The 27,505-nt window shown below is 47.3% G+C and overlaps 1 protein-coding gene across 1 annotated transcript in view; it reads right to left on the bottom strand.

The window, feature by feature from the left end:
• The window catches only part of SNTB1 (syntrophin beta 1), a 273,624-nt gene extending 246,863 nt beyond the window's left edge, over positions 1-26,761 (bottom strand). The window contains exon 1 of the mRNA XM_075549317.1: positions 26,191-26,761. Coding sequence (XP_075405432.1) covers positions 26,191-26,761 — 571 coding nt within the window. The remainder of the gene's footprint in view (positions 1-26,190) is intronic.
• Between the last annotated feature and the right edge of the window lie 744 nt (positions 26,762-27,505).

Here is a 27,505-nt window from a genome sequence, read left to right as displayed (position 1 = left end):
ACATCAATTGTATAAAGCACATCCATACATTTTTTTACCAGTAGTTAATACCAGTAGTTAGAGCCAACTAGAAAGTAAATGATATTTTCTTATGAAAAAAATGGTTTGTTCTCATCTTTAAATTTTTTTTTTTTGAGAAAACACTTCCTCCTCTACTCCCTCCTATTTGTCCTGGTGAGAATCTGGCTTTTCCCGGAAATGCTGCTTCTTTTGAAACCCCTTTCCAATCTGGCCACTCTTCTTCAACCTTCATCCAACTTCAAGGGCACCAAGGAAAATAACAGCAAGCATCTTGCTCTCTATAGCCTCTTTGGGATATCCTAACCCCTATAATCTCTCAGAGCTTCAGGACCTGAAGCTACTCCATGGTGAGGCAGCCATACTTTACCCATAATGCCCTTCTCAGAGAGTGTGTACAGAATCCTTGCTATGAGAACACCTGGCCAGGGAACTGATTTCCTACCTGTAGCATATAGCCTCTTGGGAAAAAGAGAGACACGTGACCCCAGCCACAGTCTCTAGTTAATAGGTCATATCCTGGGTATAGAGTGCTGTCCAAAATAGTGTCGAAAAGAGCATGAAAGGTCTGATCCCACTTATCTGAAAGATCTAGCCAAGGCAAGTGCATTGAGGCACAAGCGTACTAGAGGGCGAGAGGCATGGGAGTTATTGCTCAGGATGCACCAGATTTCTATTTGGGATGACAACATATCCCTGGAAACAGATAATGGGGAAGATTGCACAATATTTTTGATGTGATTAATGTCACTGAAGCGTACACTCTAAAATGGTTAAAATGGAAAATCCTACTAAATATATATTTATATATATACCAAAAATGTAAAAACCAGTATGGGATAAGCAATACATTCAGTCATTCATTTTCATCCATTTAGTCATTGATCCATTCATTCATCCCCCAGAGACTGACTGGTTGCGCCAGGCTACCCAAGCATTGTCCAGGCCTGTAAGGCACCGTGTCTTCAGGAGGTAAATAAGGAGTCATGTGGCTAAAACATGCAGTTCACATGGGAAGTTGCAAAAGTAGGTGGAGGCTAAGACTGTAGCAGGTTCTGATAGTCGACCAAAAACTTTCGAGCTTTGTTCGTGTAATTAAAATTGAAATGTGTGATAGATTTTATGTCAACTTGGGTGGGCCGGAATTCTTCCATGATAGGGTCTAACAACGTGTGGCCAAGTGCATAATGGGATCTTCTGTGAAGCAGTCAAGCCGCTGTGGGAGGAATGGGGTGAAGAACCACATCCTGAATCTGGTCACCGTCTCGGTAAATGGAGGGAGCTTTCATTCAAGGTATGGCCTCTCTTAGTGTAGACTGACACTGTGCAGAAGCTAGCTCACTTCTACTGCGGGATTTGCATCTGAATGGGTTTCAGTGCCCGTCTGTATATCTCCTGCTGATCGCAGACTACCAAAGATGGATTCATTGAGCCGAGCCGATCTCAGATCCGTTCAGTTCAGCAGTCACCAGTCTGTGGTCTTCAAGCTTCGTCTTTCTGCTCCCTGTTCATTAGTTTATGTAGGTAGCTCCAGGGGTTAGGAGAAACCTGCAGCTCACATCTGATCTATGGACTTGAACCAGCCTGGACTTACCCACCTCTACACCTGTGAGAGACTTTTCTTGATATAAATCTCTTTCTATATAAGCACATATATGAATGTCCTGGTTTTGTTTCTCTTGGGAACCCAGCCTAGCACAAAATGTAGCTGGGTTTACAAAACATGTCCTGGTTGATTCACATCAAAATCTCTTCTTCTTCTTCTTCTTCTCTACCACCTGCCTTTCAAGGATCACTCTGAATATCAGCAACAGTAAAAGAATGCCATCCAAACCCACCTTTTAAAAAAGAATTGTAGGGTTTGAGCTGGTTATTATAACATAGCTTCATCAGACTCGAACTCTAGCAGAAGAAAAGGGAAGAAGGCCTGCTTCCCCCAGCTGATTGCACGCACCTTGAGGGCAGGTGCTTGGTTTTAGGTTTCTAGGCCTGGGACCCAGTGGCTCACACCGCATAGGAGCCTCCCAGTAAGCACCTGCAAGGCGGATGATCTGAACACGAGCTCAGAGATGCAACTGGGGTGGAAGGAGTTAAAAGAAAGTCAGCCGGGATTTCTGAAAGCATACATCGTTGGGTGCGGGGCGACTCAGTCCGGGAACTGTGCCTTCTCTGGTATCCAGGGGGGTGGGAGAAAAGAATGAGGGAAAGAGAGCCAACTCCTTTCAAAGACTAACAGTTTGTCCTCAGGACAAAGTGATTTAGCAGTAGGCAGCACCCCTGCGTTTGCCCAACAGCACAGTGATTAAGAAAGAGTGTTATCGCCTTCCAAAGGAAGTTTTCTGAAACATTAAATAGGATAACCTCCTGGTGAATTTTTCCACAGCAACTGCCTCAAGCACTTCTAATCACGCTGCTGAAGAGATAAGGCCAGTGGAGAGTGGCGAGTGGACGCAGGCTGCCCTTGCAGAAAGGCTGTTTCCCAGCTTAACCTGCCAGCAGACCACCTCCCGAGGGGTCCACGCAAGGGACTAACTCTTGTTCAAACCTCGCTCCCCTGCTCCCCCCCTCCTTCCAGAGTTAAATGGAATTAAGAAGACCTGGGAGGTGAGCAGCCAAGAGTTACACAACCACCCATCAGCCTAGTTCACCTCAAGCCCTACATTGTTTTAGCTACTCAAAGGCAGGCTTTTCTAAGGTGATTAAAAAACATAAAACCCTAGTTCCGCCATTCTAGAGCACATTAACAATCAAAGGTCGAGTCTGAATTTTAATGCTGCTGCCAAAGAACAAAAAACTGATTAAAGTCTGGGGGTTGGGTTTGCTTTGCTTGTCACTGCAGAGACTTGCCATCTGAAGCACATGAAAGAACTTTTGCAAGTGCGACTGGCCCGTGGTCCTTTCTCATAATCAATGCGTACTTCAGCTGACTTGTGATATAGGTCAGGCGGGATTATTCACTATGCCATGGAAAGCACGTCCCTTGCAATTGGGTTATTTAAGGCGTCAGGCAATATGGCGAGAGGCGGGAGACGAGGCCCTCTTTCTTCGTGTCCTCTTCCCCCATTATCAATCCCACTGAGGGAATGGAACCAGCCAGTGAGTTCAGTATTAAGCTGGGCTTCCAAGTGGTGTGAACCAGTTCAGTCAACGCAGAGGCAATGACGTTGAAACAGACAAATTTGCAAAAGGTGGGTGTACTAGAATGATAACCGGGACAGCAAAGTTCCCGGTGGAAGTGGTAGAGCGGGAAACTCAGAGAAGACACAGTGTGTCCTGCTGTGGGAGAGGGACCATTGCCGGGAGTCTGAAGAAGCACACACGTTCAAAGTGGCTGCCATCTGTGACTTGGACATCAATCTTCTCAACTCACCCAGTCAAGAGATTTGACTGCTATGCAGGGTGGACACCGCCCTTGCTCTCTAAGAGGGAGAACACATTTCTAGCAGGATATTGACCCACCTTTCCCCGTTCCGGTGATCATTATGATACACCCATATTTTACACCTTCAGGGCTGGCCCAGTTTTGATTCATGAGGCATGAGTGAAGCGGGATGGATCCATTTGCAGCCCTGATATTAAGAAGGTCAATGCCACCAACGGTTGGTGAGAAACTGCAAAGACTTTGAGAAGTCACCTGGAGCATGTGCTACCCCGAAGCATGACACACTTTAGAATGGGATCCTGCGCATTTCAGAAGGAAAGAATTTTCCCTTTCCACTCTTCTTCTGACACCACCTTCATCCGCCACAAAGCAGCTGAAACGATCTCAGGCCTTCACAAAGGCAACACAGAGGATATGTTTTCCTGCAGATGGACCGACTAGAGGGTTTCCTGCAAAGCCTTCGACTACCTGCTTAAAGAGGAACCCGTTCATTTATCTGGCAAACATTTATTACGAGCCTACTAAGTGCCCAGTACTCTTCTGGGCATTGGGAGAAGAGCTAGACACCAATAAGTAACACAGAGTTGTCTTTGATGCAGTGGTTCTCCAGTAACTGTTGAGCTGACTCTGAGACATGCCAATGCTATGCGTATCCCAGCCAAACTGTGCTTCGCAGTGTTTTACAGGCTGGTTTCCCAGAAGGAGATAATCAGACCTTTCTTCACAGGTGCCTCAGGATGGACTCAAACCCCCAACCTTTGTGTTCACCGCCAAGCATGTTACAGAGCTGCACCACTCAGGGGCTTCCGAATGATGTATACTTCAGTATTACACAAAGACATGTACTGTGCAAGAGGCATGGTCAAGACATAAAGGGGCTCTGGTTTGGAAAGAACATTTCTTATTACCTCCTAACTTCCAGCAGGATTTCCCCCTTTACCCTTACAGGATTTACTGGGGTCTAGCCAGATTTGTAAGGTAGAATTGGGATCATGATGGTGGTGGTGGTGGGGGAGGGGAGGCATTAAAGAACTAGAGGAAAGTTGTATGTTTCATCATTGCTACACTGCCTCCTGACTGGCTCGTCTCCTCCCCGCGACCCTTCTGTAACAGGATGTCCAGTTGCCTACAGATGGGCTTTGGGTCTCTACTCTGCACTCCCCCCTCATTCACAATGATATGACTTTTTGTTCTGATGATGCCTGATACCTGATCCCTTTGACAGGCTGGTGTGCTTCTTCTGTGTGGGCTTTGTTGCTTCTGAGCTAGATGGTCATTCGTTCACCTTCAAGCCTTTAAGACCCCAGACATCTCAGACAGGGTTGTTAAACATCAGAATCCACTGATGGCACTGCATTTGATTTCTTTTCTTGTTTTATAGTCCTATATAGAGGTTTGATAGTCTGATAGAGAGGTTTGATAGTCTTATAGAGAGGTTTGATAGTCTTAGATAGATGTTTGTCATTATCATGATATCAGGAGGCTTTCAATTTCCCGAATGTATCTTTTTACATGTGACTGACACGACATACTTATGTAAGTATGCATACTTCCAAAGGAGCGATAAAGTTGACAATGGGGTCTTAAAAGCATTCTTTGAGATGACCCCCTTTAAAGAGTTGCTCCTCTCAGTTCCTCCAGACCTTGTGGGGTTTTCAGCCCAGGAACAAGTCCACGAGGTGCCTTGGCACAGTCACAAAGCATCGATTTCCTTGCCCTGATGATCGCTATTTTAGCACCTCTTACTTGGAACCTGTCTCTCTCATCATTTCATTGTTCTTGAGGGAACGCTGAATCTGTGGAGAGCATTTTTTCTGGTAAAATGGCGAAACCGATTCTGTAGCACAAATGATCACTCAGATTAAAATCTACCGCTAGGAATATCTTTAAGTGTGTGAAATAATTGATAACCTGTCAATCCATTTGAAACTTTTATTTTCCAAGTTGTCCAAGTAAGGATTGGGGTATCTTTGCTAATTGAGGCCCCATGCTAACCAGGTATCAACATAACTCAAAGCCCTTGGCCTGGAGACATTCCTGAGTGGAGCTCTTGGTCCACAGCCATGTATGTAATTTCATATTAAACAAACCACACCAGTCAGAGCCTCCCTTTTGCCTCAGTCCTGTTGTGTAAAGGCCGTGGAAAGTGACCAACAGACAATTGTCAACAGGCTGGTTCTGTCCAGCTCCCTGGAGATTTAAGGTGGACGAGGACAGAGCCCTGCTCTTGAGGGTCCCTTCCTCTTACTGGAGGGCGACAGCTGTATAGTATCTAACATACTTTGAGCTCCACCTGCTATAACTGTTCTAAATCCTTCACATACATCGCCTTTTAACTCTCCCATCAGGCCTGTAAAGCCCTATCAAAATGTACTATTGTTCTCCCAAGGTCACCAAGCTAGTTTGCCCACTTTGCTCTATGGCTAGTTCTTGCTTTGGGCGGTCACTCCCAGACTCAAAAGTTCCCTTGTTGTAATACCATAAGCAGTACCATCGAAAGAGAAGGGTGCAGGCCAAAGCACAAGAGAAGGTAAAACCAGTCACAAGACCCCAAGGCTGTAGGCAAATACAAACATGACGTTTGTCTGGCAACAAGTACCTTCTGTTGCCTCTCTTTCAGTGGCCCTGATTGTTCCAATTTTCCATAGACCCCACCACTCCCAACCGTCTTACACCTGTGTAGTTTCATTACTTTGCAGTTAATTGACCAGATCATGTTGACCAGTGACTCCCACCCCAAAGCACTCAGCTACTAACCAAAAGATTGGTGGTTCCAACCTACCAGCAGTACAAAAAGATGGTTCTCTAAAGATTTACATGCTTCACACCCCTGTGGGGCAGTGGTGTTCCGTCCTATAGGGTAGCAGAGTTGGAATGGTCTGAGGACAATCCATTTCAGTTTCTGGTAATTTTGAGGGAAGCAAATCACCAAAGGTCTTCCTCCTGGAGGAGCTCCTGGGTGGGTTCAAAACTCCGATCTTCCTGTTAGCCCTTGAGCACTTAACCACTGCGCCACATTAGTGCACTCTTTTTGCTTTCCCCACCCCTTCCTAGCCCATTGCCAACATTTCTTGGGGCTACCTCCCAACTAAATTCCTTGCATGGAGAAGCTTCCTCGGGTTCTTTTTCTGGGGGCACACAAACATGGAGCACATCTCAAGACAAGTGAGATGATCAGCTACCGGTAGCACATTCAAAATGGGAGTGAAGAGAAAGGAACGTGGGGAGACCTGAGTCAATCCTGGTGGTGGTGGTGGGGAATCAACTTTAGAAAATGGCTAGTCATATGCTCAGAGAGAGTACAGATATTACATCTGCATAACAACAAGAGGAGACAACTAAAGCAACAAACAAAAAAGCAAACACAGACTAAAACAGAACACAAGCAAGCAAACAGAGCCATGGAGGACAAGGCAATGTTCTGGGGCCTTTGAGAGATGACAAGGGAAAGGAAGACAACATCACCTCCAGCGCTGTAGATCAGGATCGAGTCATTCTCCAGGACAACGAACAAAAAGACAGCGAAAAGGAAACGAGAGGCAAAACAAGAAGGCCGTTTATGAGTGTGTCAGAACAGAGGGATCCAGCATCTTCGGAAAACAATCCCCACACGCAGAGAGCAAAGGCAGTGGAAGGGAAGAGTTGTTACAGAAATAATGAGCGAGCATGTCCCAGAACTGGAGGAGTGTGAGCACAGAGGTCGCACACCTTCTCAGCAAATGATATCCCCAGAGGGTCTGAGTTGTTTCCTCCGGGCTCGAAGACATACTAACAGTGCCATCGATGAAAAATTCGATCAAAGGGTGTAATTAAGAAATTATGGGTTAAACCTTGAGAACTATGGGCACTAGACACCGTCTGGAACACTACTGTTAAACAAGAGATTCTCATTTCCTCTTCCACATGGATTTTTAAGGAGGATTGGGTTTTTTGTGTTTTTTTTTTTCAATCACCAAGAAACAAACTCCCTGCCATCAAGTCTATTCTGCTTCATAGCCACTTTCTAGGACGGGGTACAGCTGGCCCTGTGGGCTCAAAGACTGTAAATCTGTGGGAACGAGAAAGCCTCATTTGCTCCCTCGGAGCGGCTGCTGGTTTCAAACTGCTGACCTCACAGTTAACAGCCCAGGGCTTCACCCACTACTCTACCAGGGCTCCTCTTATAAATCACAATAGTTATTAAACTCAGAAAACCCAACTTTGAAAATGTGACGCCATGGAGAAGACCCTAGCCATCTAGCATTGTTACCAATTTGCCTGGTGTCTGACAGATGTTACCGTGTCTTTCTCAGCAACTTAAACAAATCAAAGTTCTCCATAGCACCTCTAAGGGGGTTAGGTTTGCAAACCCGGGTTGTAGCCATCTTGTTATCAGAAAACTGACTAATAAGAGACCCACACCAAACACTGTATACACCAGAGAAAATACGTGTAAAAATAAATTATTCAGAGCTTCCATAAGGAAGAAACAGGCAACCCCAAAAGGAACGAGACCGAGAACAGCAAGAGACATCTCATCAGAAACCCCGGAACCTGAGGAAAGACTATGTGGAGAATATGGTACTCAGCTTGTCAGTCTAGTGAAAGGATAGACTGACAATGTTTTCAGGCACTGGCCTCTCAAGCATTCGTTCTCAGAAGGCTATGGGAGAATGTGCTCCAGCAACACCAGGGAGTGAAGGTTACCATGGATCCGGGGACAGCCTTGGGAGTAAACCAAGAGTGAAGGTTACTGTGGATCCAGGGACAGCCTTGGAAAAGCCAAGGGACACGGCCAGACACCAAGTCAGCAGTGGCAGGTCCAGACCAAAAAGGAATCAATGGAATAGGGGCACGATATGAAACAGCGGCTCTCAACCTGTGGGTCGTGATCCCTTTTGGGGGTCGAATGACCCTTTCACAAGGGTTACCTGATTCCTAACAGTAGCAAAATGACAGTTACGAAGTAGCAACAAAAACAATTCCATGGTTGGGGCGTCACCACACCATGAACCGTATTCAAGGGTCACAGCATTCGGAAGGTTGAGAACCACTGATTTGAAATGTGAGCCCTTGGAAAAGAAAAACAACAGCAATTTCTAGGAATTTGATACATTTATTATTCTATTTGAGGGAAAGATATTAATTTACATATAGGAAATTAACAAAATTAGAGTGGATGGGATAATAGTCACTCCAGGAGACCTACTCATCGGATACTTAGCTGGAAAGTGAATGATCATAATTTTATAGGCATGTTGTAGGTCTTAGGCACCGGCAATTTTTACTCATAATTTGACAGAGTAGCGTTGTCCTTTAGGCTTGTTTCTTTCACACGAGATCGCCCGGTCTGGCTCTTACAGTGTGTTTCGACCGCGAAACTTTCTGTCAGCAGCTAAACCAGAGTGCCACCAGGGCTCTTTCTCTAAGCAGAGGCAGCTTTAACCGACAGTGCCGAAAATGTACACAGCAAGACACGGCAGGATAATCTTACCACATCAAAAATGGTAAGACCACCAGTATTCAAAGTGGTTTCTCCCTGGGGACAGGAGCTCAGAGAAGGATGGGCAATGAACGATGAGCATCTATTAGTTTGATTTAGGGGGAAATTCTAGAAATGAAATTCGGAGCAAGGGAAAGATATAGGGATTGCAAACAAACATGAAAAGCCAATGATCTTGATTTTCCCTGCATATGGTGTCACAGGTAAAAATACTTAGCCCCAAATAGGCACATGATCATCCAGATTTTAAATTCACTTCATATGATCCTACTAACATGAGTCACCTTTCCTGTGACTTTAGACACAAAGAGGCTTCTGAGAGTTCATATGAAAATGGAATTAAAAGATTATGGGAGGGAAAAGAAACAAAAAAGAGGAGGGTAGTGGGGGGAACTGGGCAGTAACCCAAGCCACAGGGAGAGTACTGTTTACGTCTTCCAGGAAAGGGAAAGAGGGACCAGACCTCACCTGGTGCACCACACCTTGGAGACAACATACTGGCATGGAGCACAGTGACCCCCACCTCCCCAGAAGAATCCACCCCAGAGGACAGCACTGGAGATATAGCCTGGTGAGAATGATGCCTCTGCCCAGACCACACAGAAGCAAACTAAGAGGGAGGGGCAGGGGGAGGGAGAGAGGGGGAGAGAGAGAGAGAGAAGAGAGAGCACTAGCCTCATCCTGGCCCACCAAGCCTCTAGGACAACATTCCTGCTAAGAGCAGCCAATGGACAGAGAGGACTGTAGGGCTGACCCCACCACAAGGCACCATGTCGCCCAACTGACCACAGTGATAAAGAGTCATCACTGGAGACACAGTGCAGGAATTGTGCCCGGTCTGACTCCCCCAAAACACACACACCGGGGTGAAACAGGAAGGGAGCAAAGCAATGAAGTCCCTGAGGAATCCTGAAAATAGACTTCTGACTCGGGAAGCAGGGCTTGGCACCTCATCAGACCTGAACAGAGAAACCATTCATAAGGACCAGCAGACAGACCTGGAACTGTTTATTTATTTATTTAAAAAATCATATTACTGGGGGCTCATACAACTCTTATCACAATCCATACATACATCAGTTGTGTAAAGCACATTTGAACATTTGTTGCCATCATCATTCTCAAAACATTTGCTCTCCCCTTAAGCCCCTGGCATCAGCTCCTCATTTTCCCCCTCCTTCCCCCCTCCCCCTCCCTCATGAACCCTTGATAATTTATAAATTATTATTTTGTCATATCTTACACTGTCCAATGTCTCTCTTCACCCATATTTCCATTGTCCATTCCCCCAGGGAGGAGGTTATATGTAGATCCTTGTAATCAGTTCCCTCTTTCCACCCCACTCTCCTTCCACCCTCCCGGCATCACCACTCACACCACTGGTCCTGAAGGGATCATCTGCTCTGGATTACCTGTGTTTCCAGTTCCTATCTGTACCAGTGTACATCCTCTGATCTACCCAGATTTGTAAGGTAGGTTTGGGATCATGATGGAGGAGGAGGGGGGAGGAGCATTTAGAAACTAGAGGAAAATTGTATGTTTCATCATTGCTACACTGCACCCTGACTGGCTCGTTTCCTCCCCATGACGCTTCTGTAAAAGGATGTCCAATTGCCCCTGTAATTGTTTATAGGGTTGTTGTTGTTGCCCAAGTCTATCTATATAAGATAGGTAGGATTGCTTACAGTCCCGAGGAGAATACAAGGGGACCAATGGTTCCTGGGAGGGGGTTGTAATGGGAAGAAGTGGGGGGAAAGGAGGAGGGAGTCAGTAAACCCAGGGACAGGGAAACAGCAAGAGATCTAAAATCAATGAAGAGGAAAGCATAGAATGTCTAGTGAGGTTTGATCAAGAGCAATGTAGCTGAGAGGGATTACTGCGAGCCTAATGAAGATCAAACATGACAGTGGGACAGGAGAAAAGTAAAAGGAAATATAGGAAAGAACTAGGAGGTAAGGCATTTATAGAGGTATAAACATATGTAATTATATTAATATATAATGATAGGGATATAGGTCTATGTACATATATTTATATGTAAGTATTAAAGTAGCAGACAGACATTGGGCCTCAAGTCCTCCCTCCATGCAAGAACACTTTGTTCTAATAACCTGGCATTCTGTGATGCTCACCTGCCCGACATGATCACTGAGGACAACATGGGTGCATAAACAAATGTGGTGAAGCAAGCTGATGGTGCCTGGCTATTAAAAGATACAGCATCTGTAGTCTTAAGGCTTGAAGTTAAATAAGCAGCCATCTAGAAGGGAAGCAACAAAGCCCACATGGAAGAAGCACGCTAGCCTGTGTGATCACAAGGTGTGAACAGGATCAGGTATCAAGCATTAGAAGACTCTAAACAACCAACCATTTCTATGTGAACCAGGGGGTTGGAGTGGAGACCCAAAGCCCATCTTATAGACAGTTGGACATCCCCTCACAGAAGGGTCACAAGGATGGGACGAGCCAGCCAGGAAGCAGTATAGCAACAATGAAACATACAACATTCCTCTAGCTCCTTAATGCTTCTTCTCCCCCACTATCATGGCCCCAGTTCTACCTGACAAATGTGGCTAGACCGGAGCATGTACACTGGTACAGATAATAGCTCTCAACACACAGAATCCAGGACACATAAAACCCTCAAGTACAGCATTGGTAGTAGTGATACCATGAGTGTAGGGGGAGGTAGGGGGAGCGGATCACAATGATTGACATATAACCACCACCACCACTACCCAAAATATAACACAAAAACGTGGGTGAAGGGAGAACATAAACATGGGTGAAGGGAGAGAGGGACTGTGTAAGATATGGAAAAAAATTATAATTTATCAAGGGTTCATGTTGGTGAGAGGATGAGGGAGGGGGAAAAAAGGAGCTGAAACCAAGGGCTCAAATAGAAAGAACATGTTTTGAGAATGATGACGGCAACACATGCACGAATGTGCTTGCTATAAATGACATGGATTGCTATAAGAGCTGTCGGCGCCCCCGATAAAATGATTTATATATAAAAAAAAGATAATGGCATTTTTCCACGAACTTTTGGAAGGTCCCCTGGTAGCATCTTCTGTAGCCATTCCCCAAACTCTCGTACAGCATCCCCTCCTTCAACATGCATCATCATCACACATCTACTCGTAATTTACACAAAATAATTGGTTGGCATAAATGTATCTCCTTTCTAGATTGTTCTAGCTCAGACTATCAGGGATTCCATCTTGTTTCTCTCGAGACCTTAGCTTTGATTTCCCAATAGCATATGACCTTCCAAACAGTAAGAGATAAATGAGTTATTTAATTTTTCCAATCATGCTGCTCATTTTCTTCACATTGCATCATCTCTGAATTTAGGAATGAGCCTTAAAATACTGCTGACTTAAAATGTCTGGGGGCTTGGATGGAAGTGTTCTTCCCCAGAAAATATACCTCGGCTTGTCATTCATCAGGGAAGCCCACAGCGAGCTAAGAGTACTTTAAGCGAAGTATTCGATGTGAGCTTTTTTGCTTCAATCACCATGCTACCATCAATCCCAGAAGCCCTAGCGGCACTGTGGGACAGGCGTCGGGCGGCTAGCCCCAAGTTTGGCGGTTGAAACCCATCAGCCACTGAGAGGGAGAAAGAGGAGGCCCGCTGCTCCCATAGAGGGCGTGGTCTCAGAACCCCTGCCAGGGCTGTGATGAGTACAAATGGGCTTGAGAGCAGAGGGTTTGGCTTATCACATATCCAGACATAAGTATTAAGTAGAAGCATCCGAGGACTCAAAATTTCAGGGGCATACTTTTTCCTTCCTCTAAGTTTCAAGGTTGAAGACTTCGGAGCTTCTTTATTGTACCTTTCTGCTTGATGGGTTTTCCTTTATCGCTGTCTGGAAGGCACTGTAACGTTACAGAAGTTGCCTATTGGATTACCTACTTTAGACATTTTTGCCTTAACTTCCTTACAGGGAGAAAGACAATGATGGAGAAATAAAACTATGGGATTGCATGAAATTCAGTGTCATACAATATAGCAAAAAATAGACTAAAGTGTAATTTTGGTAAGGTATCAATTATGTAAATGTTACATTTTCCATAAAGGAAACAGTTTAGTTGTTTTTGTCAAACAGGATCAACATATGCTTAGAATTACTTGAAAATGTGTCAAAGAATTCCGAATTTTGCTGCGTGGGTGAAATCCTCAACTTGTCCACTTTCTCTTCACAAGGCAATTCCCTGCATGTCCCTGCAGGATGAGCATTTGAAGACATATTTCACACTTACCCATCAAGGCCCACAGCCATCCACACTGTGTCCTTGTTTGATTAAAAACGTTTGCAGCGTCTAAAAACCCTCAATGGACACACCTTTGTAAGATTGGAGCTCCCAACTATGGCAAGCAAATGAGCTCCCCCGGCATCACATGGGTCACCGGGCGCACTCCTAAGCCATGGCAAATGGCTCACGACTCTTCCTTTTGGTCCCGTTGCCATGGAATGGATGCCGATTCCTGGTGGCCCCCTAGGGGTCAGAGTAGAACTGTGCTCCGTAGTGTTTCCATGGCTAATCTTTCAGGTGCTCATCCAGGCCTTTCTCCCAAGGAACTCGGGCTAGACTAGAACCTCCAACCTTTATGTTAGTGGCCAAGCACATTAACCACGTGATTCACTTCCAAGTGTAGCTCTGTGCTCCCCAGAGACTTGACGAAATGGATAGGAGGCCAACTTTTATTAGCCTTATCCGATCAGACCCTCTACATGAAATTATATTTAGCTCAGCATGGGATCTGGCACAAACAGTAATTAGTTTTGATCTAAGGACAATGCACTCAAGAGAGAGAAAGGCAAAGCAGATGCACAAAACCTCTTAAAAGCAAGATGCCACTTTGAGGATGGAGATGTATCTGCACTAAAACCACAGTATTTTCAATGAAGTCATGCACATGTGAAAGTTAGAAAATGCACACGGGAAACTGGGGGGTTGGGGGGAATCGATAGATTTGAATTAAGGAGTTGGCTTAGAATACTCAAACTCTCTTGAATCAGCAGAAGAACTACACATTCGTCTTGAAGGAGCTTGCCATGATGCTTCTTAGAAGGGAGAGTGGCGAGACTCCATCTGAGATACCTAAGACAATGTACCAGGGAAGATGAGCCCTGGTGAAAGACAGCATGCTTCGTCCCGAAGAATGTCAGCAATAAAGAGGAAGGTCCTCATGAGAGGGAATGATGCCATGGCTGCAGCAACGGCGACATCGCATCAGTTGCGAGGGTGCCGAAAGCCCAGGCAGAGTTGTGTTCTATTGCATATAAGTTCGCCATGAATGACCCCGACTCAACAGTACCTAACAGCAAGTTGCGAGCCATGAACAAATTAGTTTACAAAAAGAATCACTTTCATCCTCACACTAAGAAAAAACACTAAGGAAAAGGTTTTTTTTTTTAATACTTTTATTGGGGGCTCTTACAGCTCTTATCACAATCTATACATCCATCCATTGTGTCAAGAACATTTGTACATTTGTTGCCATCATCATTCTCAAAGCATTTTCTTTCTTTTATAAATCATTTTATTGGGGCTCATACAACTCTTATCACAATCCATACATACATCAATTGAGAAAAGCACCCTATACATTCATTGCCCTCATCATTCTCAAAATTCGCCTACATGAGCCCTTGATATCAGCTCCTCCCTCCCCTGCCCGCCCTCCTTTAGGAACCCTTGATAAGTTATAGATTATTATTTTCATATACTAAGAAAAAGTTGAGTGACTTTATTGATGAAGAAATGGAGACTTGAAAGGAAGTAACTTGCCAAAGATCACACAGAGGTGGAATAGGGATTCAACCCCTGACAGAGCAACCTAGGGTCCACCCTCTACACCAGTACGCTACACTGCTTTGAGGGGAAACATCAAAATAGAAGTGGACAGTCGAAGGAACGATAATGACAACTTGACTAGCAGTGCAAATAAACCGACGATGTCAAATGAATGAATGAATGGATGAATGAATGAATGGATGAATGAATGAACCGGCAGTCTCCACTACAATAATTCTCTTAGCCAGTCAAACTTTCGATCCATCTCCCCACACTTACTTCTCAACACACAAAGCACGGCAGTCCCAATCACAGCAAGAAACAGCTTAAGGCTGGGGGCTGAGGTTGCTGCTGAGTCAATTCCCACTCGCTGTGCTAAAGAATGGCTCACCATAAGAAAAAAAAAAAGGCGGTTGTGGGTTGTGTTTTCAGGGAAGGTGGACACAGCCGTTAAGGTCCTGCTCAATAATTTCTACACAAGATGTCCCATGGCAACATGTGAACACCCTCATGATTTGTTTGTGCGCTTCTGCTTCCATTCATCTTGTTCCTCTGCCTCTTCATCTTTGTTTTAAAGTGCCAGCTAACCGATTAAAAAGGAGCCCTAGTGGCATAGTGGTTATATGTTGGACTTTGAAACTCCAGGTCAGCAGTTCAAAACCACCAACCAGTCCTAGGGCGAAAGATAGGGCTTTCTACTCCTGCAGAGAGTTATCATCTTGAAAATGCACAGGGCGGTTCTATCCTATCCTAAAGGGTGGCTAGGAGTTGACATCGATTGGATGGCAGTGAGGTTTTGGTTTGGGGATTTTTTTTTTTTTTTTTTTGCTTTCACATTTGTCATCTAGCCACAGGGTGACCTCTGGGGTAGGTTTAGGTTCAAGGTCAGCAGAGCATCTCAGGACAATGGTCTCAGGGAGCCTTCCGGTCTCAACCAGGTCGATAGGCCCGGTTGGTTTTTCTGTTGGTTGATTCCTTTGTTTGTTCTTAATTTGAGGTTCTGTTGCCCGTTTCTCACATTCTATCAGGTCCCCTCGTCATTTCCGTTTCCCTTGAATTCACCGTGCATCACAAACTTTTGATTTTGTCTATTCGAGTTTGGGAATGGGGCTCATTCACCTGGCTTCTATTCTATGGTGCATTTTACATATTTGCACTCAAATCTCACTCTGCAGGCCAGGGCCGGAGGCAAGCATTATTGTAGATCAAGGCCAGTGAAGTGGATAATGAGGTGTGGTATGTCTAAAACACTTGGTATGAACGTGGGGGCTGAATATGGGCTTTCTTGAACATTAAACTGCTTTGAAATGCATCATTTGAAATGGAATTCTTAGTAGGCCACTGGCTCCCGGAGCATAATTTTCCCTCACAAGCAGACCACTGGTAGCCTCGGCTAGATGCCTTTCACAAACACCGCGCCCTATGCAGTGAGTTATTTTTAATCCACGCTCCACGGGGTGACGGCTGAAATGCACCACTGACCATGGCGAGCAGCACCCCACCACCACCGCAGGAAGACGGAGCTGATCAGCACCCCTTATAGCACACGCTCAGATGCTCAGAAAAGCTGCGATTAGAACATCTCAGCTGGGATAACATTTTCATCTCCTCTGGTGGAAAGAGTCCTGGCCGGTTGAGGCATGTAGGGCTCTGAGCCACTTGGGGGCAAGAGGATGTTGGATATACCTACATCAGTCAAAGGGTCAGTCCATCTTCCTGTAACTTGTAAAATTGCAGTGGGCTTCTCTTTCACACCTTTCAAGATTGGCCCATGTTAATTTAAGCAAGGGTTTTGTAGGTGGAAAAGTAATATTCATATATATGTACACACACACACACACACACATCTATCCTCTTCTCTAATAGAGCAAGGTCTACTTTGTATTGTGATTGTGGTGTGTGGATTTCCGGTTCAGAGAGACCTCAGGTGATAGAGTAGAGCTGCCCCCTTGGGTTTTCCAACTGTAACTGATCACACAGTGACTGTGCATGGGACTGCTCACTGAAAGGTCAGCAGTTTGAAACCACCAGGCGGTCCTCAGGCAGGAGAAAGATGAGGCTTTCTGTTTTTGTTTGCTCTGTAATGTTTCCTGTGTATGAAGGACATCCAGGATGGGGGAATCTATTACATCAGTAGCTGGATTCATGGTTCCTTGGGGGTATGCATGGAAGGGTTGGGGGATGGGCATCTAGTATAACGATGAATACAAGAATGAAGAAAATGTTCTAAAACTGATTATGGTGATAATTATACAACTCTTCTTGATGTGACCGGACGATTGCATCGCATGATATGTGGGTTATATGCCAATAAAACTCATTAAAAATAAAGAGCTACCGCTGGGGAACCCACAAGGGCAGTTCTTCCCTGTCCTATAAGGTTATTGAAGTGGGCATCTGTTCGGACACGAATCACTAGGCGTTTCTCCCAGGAACCGCAGGGTGGATCTGCCTGTCGACCGTGTGGTTAGCGGTCAAGTTCTTCAGCATTTTGCCACCAGGACTCCTTTTGCCACATGGTGACTATGCCAGCTCAGCACCGGCAATGGTGAATGACAGGAGTCATAAAAGAGGTTAGCTAAATCCCCCTATCCCTTCCTTCCTTTGCCGCACATGGAGGAGCCGGGGTGGCAAGCACTCTGTCACGCACTGAACTGGGGGGCGGGGGGGGGGGCGGGCAGGAATGATGGAAGTGTGAGAACGCTTCCAAAAGTTCCTCAAAAAATGAATTTTGGGAATTTTTCTGCAACCTACTAGAAGCCTCCTCATCTGTCTCACTAACTGTGAGTCCTTCCTGAACAGACTCAAATGTCTGCCTTCTCAAATGCTTCGTGCTTCCAAGAACCTAGACCACCACCCGCAGACTTCTTCGCCCTCCTTTCGTCTGCGGCACAGGGTCTCGGGTGTGGGGGTCTCAGGCAGCAGAAGGAGCACTGGATGGTGTGTCAGAGACTCCGATTCCAGCTCCAGCTGTGTCCTTTACAAGTTGACCTCAGTCGTACAATTGGACGATTGTCCTGGGTTCTTGGCACGGGCCCAATGTAAAAGGGGTCGCTAGAAGATCTCAGTAGAAGGCTATGAGGACATAACCTGCCCCTGCTGGCTTTAACGGTCGAAGGGGCTGCGGGCCAGGGACTGTGATCAGATTCGAGTCATAAATAGGTAGAGCACTAGCTATTGAGAAGGATCTGGTGGGCCATGGTCCAACTCTACAAAAGCACAGGACATCTACCATTGGGCAAATGACCATGGAGGAGACTAACCTGTGATTCATATGAAAGACAAATCATAAATAAACCGTGCCCCCTAAGTCCCTGTTTACCCACTGATGAAAGTTGAGATCAGAGATTGCCCATGAACCTCTTTTGCCCAGAGATGAGATGACATGGGTGGTGCCCAGCACAAATACTAAACATGTTAATCAAGGACCCAATAGATGGATTCTGATCAAAAGGAGAAAAACATGCAGTACAGAACACACAATTCCTATGGAATCCAGATTTACTGGAACCTTTGAGGCTGGCATAAGCCCCAAATCCTGCAATAATCTTGTCTCGGAGCCAGAACTGTCTTACGAAGTCATCTGTAAATAACACAAGAGTTTAACTCCACTGAGGAATCGTGCTAGTGTTACAGACTACAAAAAAATATGTGTCGTGAATCCTATTCTGCAAACTCAAAGTTATGAGTATTAGGGATAGGTTGTCGGCTTTATATTAAAGAGATGATTAGTATAGGGTGTGTTTTAAGGTCACTTAAGTAATATAAGAGACATTAAATAATCAAGTAAGAAGCCGAGGTGGGGAAGGGAGATGCCAAACCGGATGAAGATCATCCAGGAGTATTGACTCCAAGACGTAGGACTTTCTTAGGAGGGAAATCACGCCTTTCCCTTGCACGAGCGCCCTGCACTTGGACTTCGAGCCTTCTACCCGGTAAGAAAATACCTTCCTGTTGGTTGGAGTCATCCACATGTGGTATTTGTGGTATAGCAGCCATGGATAATGAAGATAGCCACAAATATTTCACTCTTTTAAAGGATTGTCTATAGGCGGCGAAGTTGACAACAGTCGTGCTAAGGCCGGCATGAGAACTTTCGGGGGAATAGAGAGAAAATGTTGGTGTTGAAACAATATGGGCAGAGATCACGAGAACGATGGTCCAATGTGATGAATGTAACCAATGGCTTTGATCTGTATATCCGTGGAAGGGGTGTGTGGATACATTGTTTATTTTCATTCAAAGAAAAGATTTGGCAGCTCTACATTGTGGATACATTTTCATTTTAGAAAACAGAAGCAGTGTCCCTATAAGGCTGAGAAGCACCATCCAAGTAGATGGTGGTACAAGTGAAGCACCGATTGCTGGAGTTGGGTCTGCCACACCTGCCTGGATATCCTTGGCAGGTCTCTAGGAAGGAGGAGTATGCGCCTTCTGATCAGTCGTAAACAAATCATCATACTTTGAAATATGTCTACATTTTTGGACCTGACGCTTGAAGAGAATGGATCTCTCTGTAACCATCTGGACGGAGGAGCTCCAGACCTTTTGGAAGACTCATGTGGGGGTGAGGTGGTGAAGGCAGCAGACAGAACTGGTTCAGGATCCCAACGTCTCCCTGGGAACTGGGCCAGAAAACGTTGACAACTGAAAGCAGAATGTCAAGGACAGTTGTTGACATTCCCCCTGCTCATCAAAGCCTTTCTCCCAGCGCTGTACCCAAGAATGCTTGGCTGTTGAGATCATCCGAAGGTTACTTGCATAATCCATGTCTGTGGTGGAGGGGAGGATGATGAGGCAAAGCAAGGAGGGCCAAGGCCAAGGTAAGCCTTTTGCTGGCTTAAAATCTCAGGACTGGAAGAGGATTTGCACTTTACGGAATCTCAGTTTATCTCAAATTCCAGATTCATCCCAAAGAATCATGGGATGCAAACCTTGAAACCCGGATTCCGTTTAACGACTTGGTAGTTTCACTTGGTACTACACACTTAACTTCCTTGGCCCTTGGCTTTCTTCCCTGGAAAGCTAGGCAGCTACATTAAGCCATCACTAAACCTATTGCCCCGCAAAGTCTTATGATTCGGGATCCAACCCTTGCTTTGTTTTAAAAACTAGATTGCTCTATTTATTGAATTCTTTAAAAATGAGAGCATGTCTTTTCTTAAATGTTTGCTTCCCATCATTAAAATGTTTTCTATAATACTACTTCTACCCAAGTGCTTGGCTCATTTCCAACACTAACTGAAAAAAAATTATTTTATTGTTGTTGCCATAAACACAGCACAGCACACACCAATTCAATGGTTTTGACATCCATGATTCTGGGGCGTTGGCTTTGATCTTTAAGTTACGCAACCATTCTGCCTTTCTTATTTTTTTTAAATCATTTTATTGGGGCTCTTAAGCGTATCATAGCATTCCACAGTTCAATCACATCAAGCAGTATTGTCCAGCTGCAGCATCGGGCTTCCTTTTTCTAAGTTGTTCCTCCTCCGTTGACATAAACTCACTGCAACTTACATTTCCCGTCGAGTCTTTCAAGCTGCAGTTGCCCATTTGATCCCATACAGAGTTTAAAAGAGGTCCACGCTCAGGGCCGGCACTCCGTACTTATTAGGCTAAACTGTTGCTCAGTTTAGGAGCCCTAGTGGTGTCGTGGTTATGCAGTCATGTAGAGGTTGGCAGTTCGAAACCACTAGCTACTCCTCGGGAGAAAGCTGCAATCTTGGAAACCCAGCAGGGCAGTTCTCCCTGCTCTTTCAGGTCACCAGGAGTCAGCCTGGACTCGCTGGCAGTGAGTTTGGTGTTTGGTATTGTTCAGTTTCAGGAAGACCTTACGAGATTTTTGGTTTCAGCTTTAAAGACCCTCTCAGGGAAATTGCTCCAGGTTTCATCTACCCTGAATGGCCCCAGAAAGTCTGGATTCCATGAGAATTTGAAATTCTCATCTGTACGTTCACCCTTTTAATCAGGATTCTTCTGTAGAATATTTGACCAACACATCCAGTGTTGGTAGCCTGGCATCATAGGCAGATCACCTAGCAAGCAAGGCAAGCCCAACAATACTTGTCCTTACTAATCTGTACTGAACAGTTTCATATTCACTTGGTACTCTGTCCTTGCCAGAGACTGTCGATTGGAAAAGAAGCCTCAATTGATTCTGCGGGAAGGTGCTGTGAGGTTAGGAGAGAGAGAGAGAGAGAGAGAGAGAGAGAGAGAGAGAGAGAGAGAGAGAGAGAGAGAGAGACGACAAGCAGAAGCTTTGATGTGGTGACAAAAGGGACCGCTTTATTACAAGCTAGTAAGTATGCATGGGCGACCCGACACTACTGAGTACCATGTAACACTCACTTTTCCTAACACACAGCTTGACACACCCCTCTTATGATCAGAAAACAAATGTGATAAATAATAACACTGCCTGACATTGGACTGCTAACTGAAAGGTCTGCAGTTCAAACCCACTAGCCACTCCTGTGAGAGAGAGGAGGCTGTTTGAACAGATGAGCCTACACAGGATTGCTGGCTTAGAACTGCTCGGTGGAAGTGGGATTCTTAAACATTAAATTTTAAAATCAGCAGACTGCCCCAACAGTAATACAGAGGAAAATGGCAGTAAATTCTATATTTCTAAGTGTTTAGGTTGATAGGTGCATGAACACAATTGCAGCAGTGGTCATGACGAAGGAGTCAGAAGGTAGCACTGTTGTCTGTAAAATCTCTATCAACTTGTGGCGTGGGGTGGGGGTGCATGGTATCATTTGGGACCTAGAAAAGTCTTGTCTCGTGAATGACCACCCCCAGGGGGTGCAGAATGCCTAGGATCCAGGCTCCTGTCACTAAATGCTGGTCGTGTGCCATCTATGTTTCTTGTCTCTAAAATGCCCCATACATTTCTGAACCTCCACTGGGGATGGGAATTTGAGCTTTTACTCTTTTGAGGATCGGTGTTTTATTTTAAAAAATGATAATTCTACCTAACCACTTTGCAGTACCCAATATTTCATGTGTTTGTAAAACTTTTATAATCATAGCTATTGTTTATGTAATACTTCGTGCCAGAGACTGCTATCAGGTTGCTAACTGCAAGGTCAGCAGTTTGAAACACCAGCGGCTCTGTGGCAGACAGAGGAGGCTTTATACTCCCATCAAGAATTACAGTCTGGGAAACCCACAGGGCCGGTTCTGCCCTCTCCTGCAGGGCTGCTGTGAGTCCGCGTGGACTTGTTATCGGGGAGGTTGAGTGTTGGGTTATTGATGGTGCTGCTAGGTGATGTTGCGTAGATTCCAGTTTGGGGCAACCTGGCACAGAACAGAACACAACAAGCCCATTTCTTCATCATCTTCCTGTAACGCCTGTGTCAATCCATCTCATGTCTTGACCCTCTTCTTTTACCAAGTGTGATGTCCTTCTCTAGGGACTGGTCCCTACTGATGACATCTCCAAAGTACATGAAATGAGTTCTCCCCGTTGTCCTCCCTAATGGGTATTCGGCTTGTCCTCCCTCCGAGACGGAGCGGGTGGTTCTTCATGCTGTCCATGGCCCTTTCAATAGTCTCTGCTGGCACCATGGTCCAAGTGCATCATCTTCTCCTCTGCTCTTTCTTAATCACTGGCTACCTTTCACCTGCAGGCCACTCCATACCATAAGCACCCTTAGAGATGAGAAAGCTGAGGCACAGAGGTTTGAAGTCATTCCTCAAAGGGACCCAAGGATTTGAGGCTGAGATTCAAGCACCTGCCCTATTACTCTTGTGCCACATAAACAATCCTATACTACAAACACGTTAAGGATGGTATTGTGTTTTATAAACAGGGTAAAGTTGTTGTGGTTTGTTCAAGAGTTGCTTCCAACACAGAGCTGCCCCATATAATTTTCCAAACTCTGATATTTATGGGAGTTGAACACCAGGTCTAGCAGCTGGCTGCTTAACCACTATGCCACCAGAATGCATAGGTTGAGGATGCTTTCCCCCAATTAGTTGATTAGGAAGGTGAAGCTTCAAGAGGTAGAATGATCTGATGAGGTCTACTTTCTTATCTGGTGTGTTCATTTTATATTGCTATTGTAATGATTTATTTAAAAAAATGGAGACTTAAAGGAGCACCTATTTATTATCTTCTAGTTCTTTAGGTGGAATGTCTCCCAGGGAGTGAGCTTGTGTCCCACCTCCAGCAAGCTATTTATCTCCTGAGTTCCTCCAAATGAGGCCATCAAGCTGTGGTATGATTGACAGGCTCACCTCCACCCCTTCACTCCTAAGTCTCTCTCAAACTGGCAACAGATGTGTAACTACCACACCTCCCCAGGAAAACGAACAACAAAAATAGTCCTAGAATCTTGGAATTACCATTGTGTGGCCTGAACTCATGCAAGTAGAGCCTGGTGTGTAGTAAGTGTCCAAGAAGTGTTAGCGAGGGTTAAGATTCTCTTTTACCGGATTCAACTGAGTAACTGCTGAGTCTCCCAAAGAAACAGCCTCCTAATATTAGCTTTAAAATACAAAGCTTTTAAAGAATCTAAATAAAAATATAAACTCTTGTCGAGGAAGAGGGCCATGCTGTCTCTTAAGAGCACAACACAATTTTCATTTCATTTGAGTGCAAGAAAAACGAATCACCACAGGAAGTGGATGCGTGAGCTTTGCTCTCAGCAGCCTGTAGAGGAAGCAGGTCCAGCATGTTTCCTTGTTCCCATTTGGTTGAGGAAGACATTAAAGTTCAGATACGATAAGTCCTATGATAGAAGCTGCCACGGCCATGCAGACAGGGGACTTCTTGTGTCCCCCAGGATGCCATTCCATCTGGAGCCATGGTGGTGTAATGGTTATGCGTTGGGCTGTGATCCTCATAGTCAGCAGCTGGGAACCACCAGCAGCTCCACAGGAGAAAGGGTAGGTTTTCTGTGCCAGTACATAGTTACCATCTCGGAAACCCCACAGGGGTTCTCTGTGAGTCTGGGTGTTGGGTTTGGTGTTCCACTAGAAGTGTCAGTAGCTGTCCACAAGGGGGCGCACATCATCGCATGGATGCACCTCTGCAGCTGTTCCCAGACTAATCAATCTCCTTCCAAAAAAATAAAATAACCCCCCCCAAAAAATCTAAGTAAAAATAGTGTATTTGCCACAGGACTATAACTATGTCCCCAAAGTCCCTCCTGCGTGGAAATTCTGGAATCCACACTGTAAAGAGCGTGAAGAGCAGAGACCTTACATTGATTCTGGAAGTCCCTCTAGTTGGGACTCCCTACCCTACTTTAAACGACAAAAGAGCGGACAAGGGACTGATGGCATAAGATCTCTCCCACGGCAGGAATGGCCCATACCTAACTCAGAATAAGGAACCTTGTTTTGAGCCAGGCCTCCGGTGGCTCTCGCAAATAAGGGCTGGCGAGCAGATCACACTGAGCCAATGCAGTTATGTCGGACGAGGCCCAGGTCTTCCGGAGAGCTCCTGCCTGCAGCACATGGTCTAAGAATATCATGTTCGACTTTTTCATTGTTTCCCTTCCAAAAAACGCAATGTTGACTCGCGGCAACCCTTTAGGACAGGGTAGAACTGCCCTCTGAGTTCCCGAGAGGGTAACTCTTTAAGGGGATAGGAAGCTTTGGCTTGCTCCTTCAGAGTGGCTGGTGGTTTTGAACTGCTGACCTTGCAGTTAGCAGCCCAACGCATAACTACTACACCACCAGGGCTCCCACCAAAACACCCTGGGCCACTCTTTGGGAGGGGAGATCTTTTCTGTTACCTCTTTGCTAAGTCATTATTTCTAACAGTGCAAACAGGAAGGAGAGAAGGGACAGCATTGAGGACCGTGGCTGAGATAAAGATGACCAGTTTTTTGTTTGTTTCTTTGTCTCCCTGACATCTTATAGTGAGTACCTCAAACTGAGCCAGGGCACCTGGAAGCTTGTAGTCCGGTCAACATTAGCCCCACATCCCACCTGCCCCTTGCCCCACCAACCAACACACATTTGAGCCCTGAACACTATTTCCCTGACTCTGTTTACGTCCGTTAATCATCAAGCCATAGCAAACAGCCTTCTGCATCCGGGTGGGAATTCAATATGAAGACAACACAAATCCGCTAGATAAATAAGAAAACAAAACTCCAAAAAAACTTCACAAACCAAGGAACCCTGTGTTCTAGGCCGGGAGGTGGGCCGCGGTGTACCCGGGTGTTACATCAGCAGTCGCACGTAAGCAAAGTTGGTTTTCCAACTTTGAACTTTCTCGGTGTGACACAGCAGCACTGCCACTAGGTGAACAGGACATTGATTTATGCCACCGGCTTCAGCCAAGCACCAGTTCCCCAAGTCTGTGTGGAAACACTCCGTGTCTTTGTGGTTAGGGATTCATCTATTCATTCACCAGCCCAGAAAGCATGGCAATCAGCCTGTGGGCTCAGGGGAGGCCCAGGGCAGATCAAAGACCCAGATAGCTCAATGTCAAGTTAGGGAGAATGCTGGGGAGCACAGGGTAGCTGACTCCCAGGGAATAACTCTCTCCAAGGGGAAGGGGAATGAATTACCGGTCTCAGGACCCTCCTGCCCACCCCACTATGTGTCCACAAACAGATAAATTGGTTGAACCTGTTCTACCCATATTGAGTCATTAGGGGGTGGGGGTGGGGGTGGGGGTAGGCTCAGCTCTAAAGAGAAAAAGATTCTTAGATGTTTCACAGACAGGGGATATGGCTTACAAATGTCAAGTAATTTCCATACCACTCCAAAACCAGCCAGGGAAAATGCAGACCGTGGGGGGGGGGGGGGCATAGATATATATTTTTAAACCTACTTCTCCAGCCTTGCAGCCAGAGCCACCTGGAAACCTGACTGACCGGCCAGGCCTGGGCAGGACAAGTCAACCGGTGCAGAAAACTAACATATGCCCCAGTCATTGGATCAATTCTCTCCCTCAGCAAAACCCCAGTGTCCAATTTACAGGCGACACGTGGTGGCGCAGGGTGGTCGCGGTTGCCAACTTCAAGTGTTGCTACGGGGGGGGGGGGGGGGGGTGCGAGGGAGGGTGCCCGAGGGCGCCCCTTTGAGAATCCACAGTTTCCGTTTGGGTCACTCAGACCTTTGGCGTGGAGCTTGTGTCCAAGAGGCAAGTTGGGCCTGATGGGCTCTCCGGACAGGTGACTGGGTCCCAGTCCCCTCCTTACGTCCCCTTCCAGTGCCCAACCCTTGCGCTACCTCGATCAGCCCCAGGCAACGCGAGGCAGCCCTCGGGGAGGAAGGTGTGTGACCTGCAGTCAGGGCGCAGTCACCTGCGCTGGCTTCGCCGCTTTCGCACACACCTCCAGGGACACAAGCTGTTACCCTGGAGGCGCGGGAGAAGTTGCCCCCGGGTGGGTAAAAGTTATCAAAACTCCAGCACCACCTCTTGTCCACAGGCTCCCAGGCCCGGCTGGCACGCGGGTGGCGCGGGAGTGCCGGGTGGGTGAGCGGGTGCGTGTCGTGCGTGTCCCGCGCGCCCCGCGCCGCGTTAACCCCTTACCTTCCAGCAGCACCTCCTTGCCCGCGCGCTTCAGCGCCTGCACCGCCTCGTCGTGGGTGGCATCCCTCAGGTCCGCGCCGTTCACGGACAGGATGGCGTCGCCCACGTACAGGGCCTGGGTCTGGTCGGCCGCCAGCCCCTTGAAGATCTTGCTGATGAGGATGGGCATCTTGTTCTCCTTGCCCCCCTTGATGCTGATCCCCAGCCCGCCCAGCTCCTGCTTCAGCACCTTCACGCCGCGCTTCTGGTTCGAGATCGTCTCGGGCACCTGCTCGGGCAGGTCGGTGAAGGCGGTGCGGACCCTCGGGGGCGAGTCCGGGGGCTGCGCGCCGCCCGCGCCCGGGGACCCGGCGCCCCTGCAGAACGAGCCATTGGTGGCGGTCCCCAGGCCGTTGTACGCCGCCGCGCCCTCCTCGCAGCTCAGCACCAGGGCGTCCTCGCTCAAGTTCACCAGAACTTTGTGCCAGCGCTCCCGCACTAAAACTTCCAGCAGCCCGCTCCGGGGCGCCCGGCCCGCCGCCGCCGCGCCCGCCGGCCCGGCCGCCACCGCCGCCGCCGCCGCTAGCGCCATCTTTCCGGCATTCTCAGCCCGCCATGTGATTGCGCCGCGGAAAGTGGGCAGGGTGGGGCGCGGGCCCCGCCGGCGGCGCTGCAGGCGCGCGGCGCTCGCTCCGGGGCCGCCGCGTCCGGGGCGGGGGCAGCCACCTGGGAGCCGAGCCCGAGCCGGCGACAGGCGAGCGGCACCAGCCGGCCGCTGCCCGGAGCCAACCCTCCCCGGAGGCGAGGGGCGCGCGCGGCGGCCGGGGGAGTGGCAGGGGGAGGCGCGCTCGCCGGAGGGCGGGGACGGCCGGTGGCCGCTCACCTGTTCCTGCCGCGTCGCAGCCCCGCGCTCCCGGCCGCGGCCGCCTCGGAGCGCGCCCCGCGCGCGGGACCCGCAGCCCCGGCGTCTGCCCAGTCCCCGGCTCAACTCTCTCTGCTCAGTAGCCCCCCCCCAACCCCCACCCAGCTGGGCCGGTGTGTCCTGCTTCCCCTCCCCTGTCGCATCTCCTGGCGTGATTGCCCCCTGGTCCTTCTGCCAAGTGTGTTCTAGACCCAAGTCTCCGCGGATTCCCGCAAACCCAGGCTGAGCTACCTCCGCTGAGTTCGAGCCGGCTTCTCCCGACTGCGGAGGAAGGCCGACCCTGACCCGCTCTGGCCTCGCCAGTCTAGAGGGAAACTGTGCAGAGAGCCCCAGGAGAGCAAGCGGGCGCCTAGGGGTGGTGTCCTTAGACGTCGGACATCTTTCCTGCTGGTTCTCTAGGGGTGGTGGGTGGTG

Source organism: Tenrec ecaudatus, chromosome 5 (genome assembly GCF_050624435.1).
Source record: "Tenrec ecaudatus isolate mTenEca1 chromosome 5, mTenEca1.hap1, whole genome shotgun sequence".
NCBI lineage: Eukaryota > Metazoa > Chordata > Mammalia > Afrosoricida > Tenrecidae > Tenrec > Tenrec ecaudatus.
The sequence above is the reverse complement of the archived record's forward strand: the minus strand, read 5'-3'. Positions and strand labels throughout refer to the sequence as shown.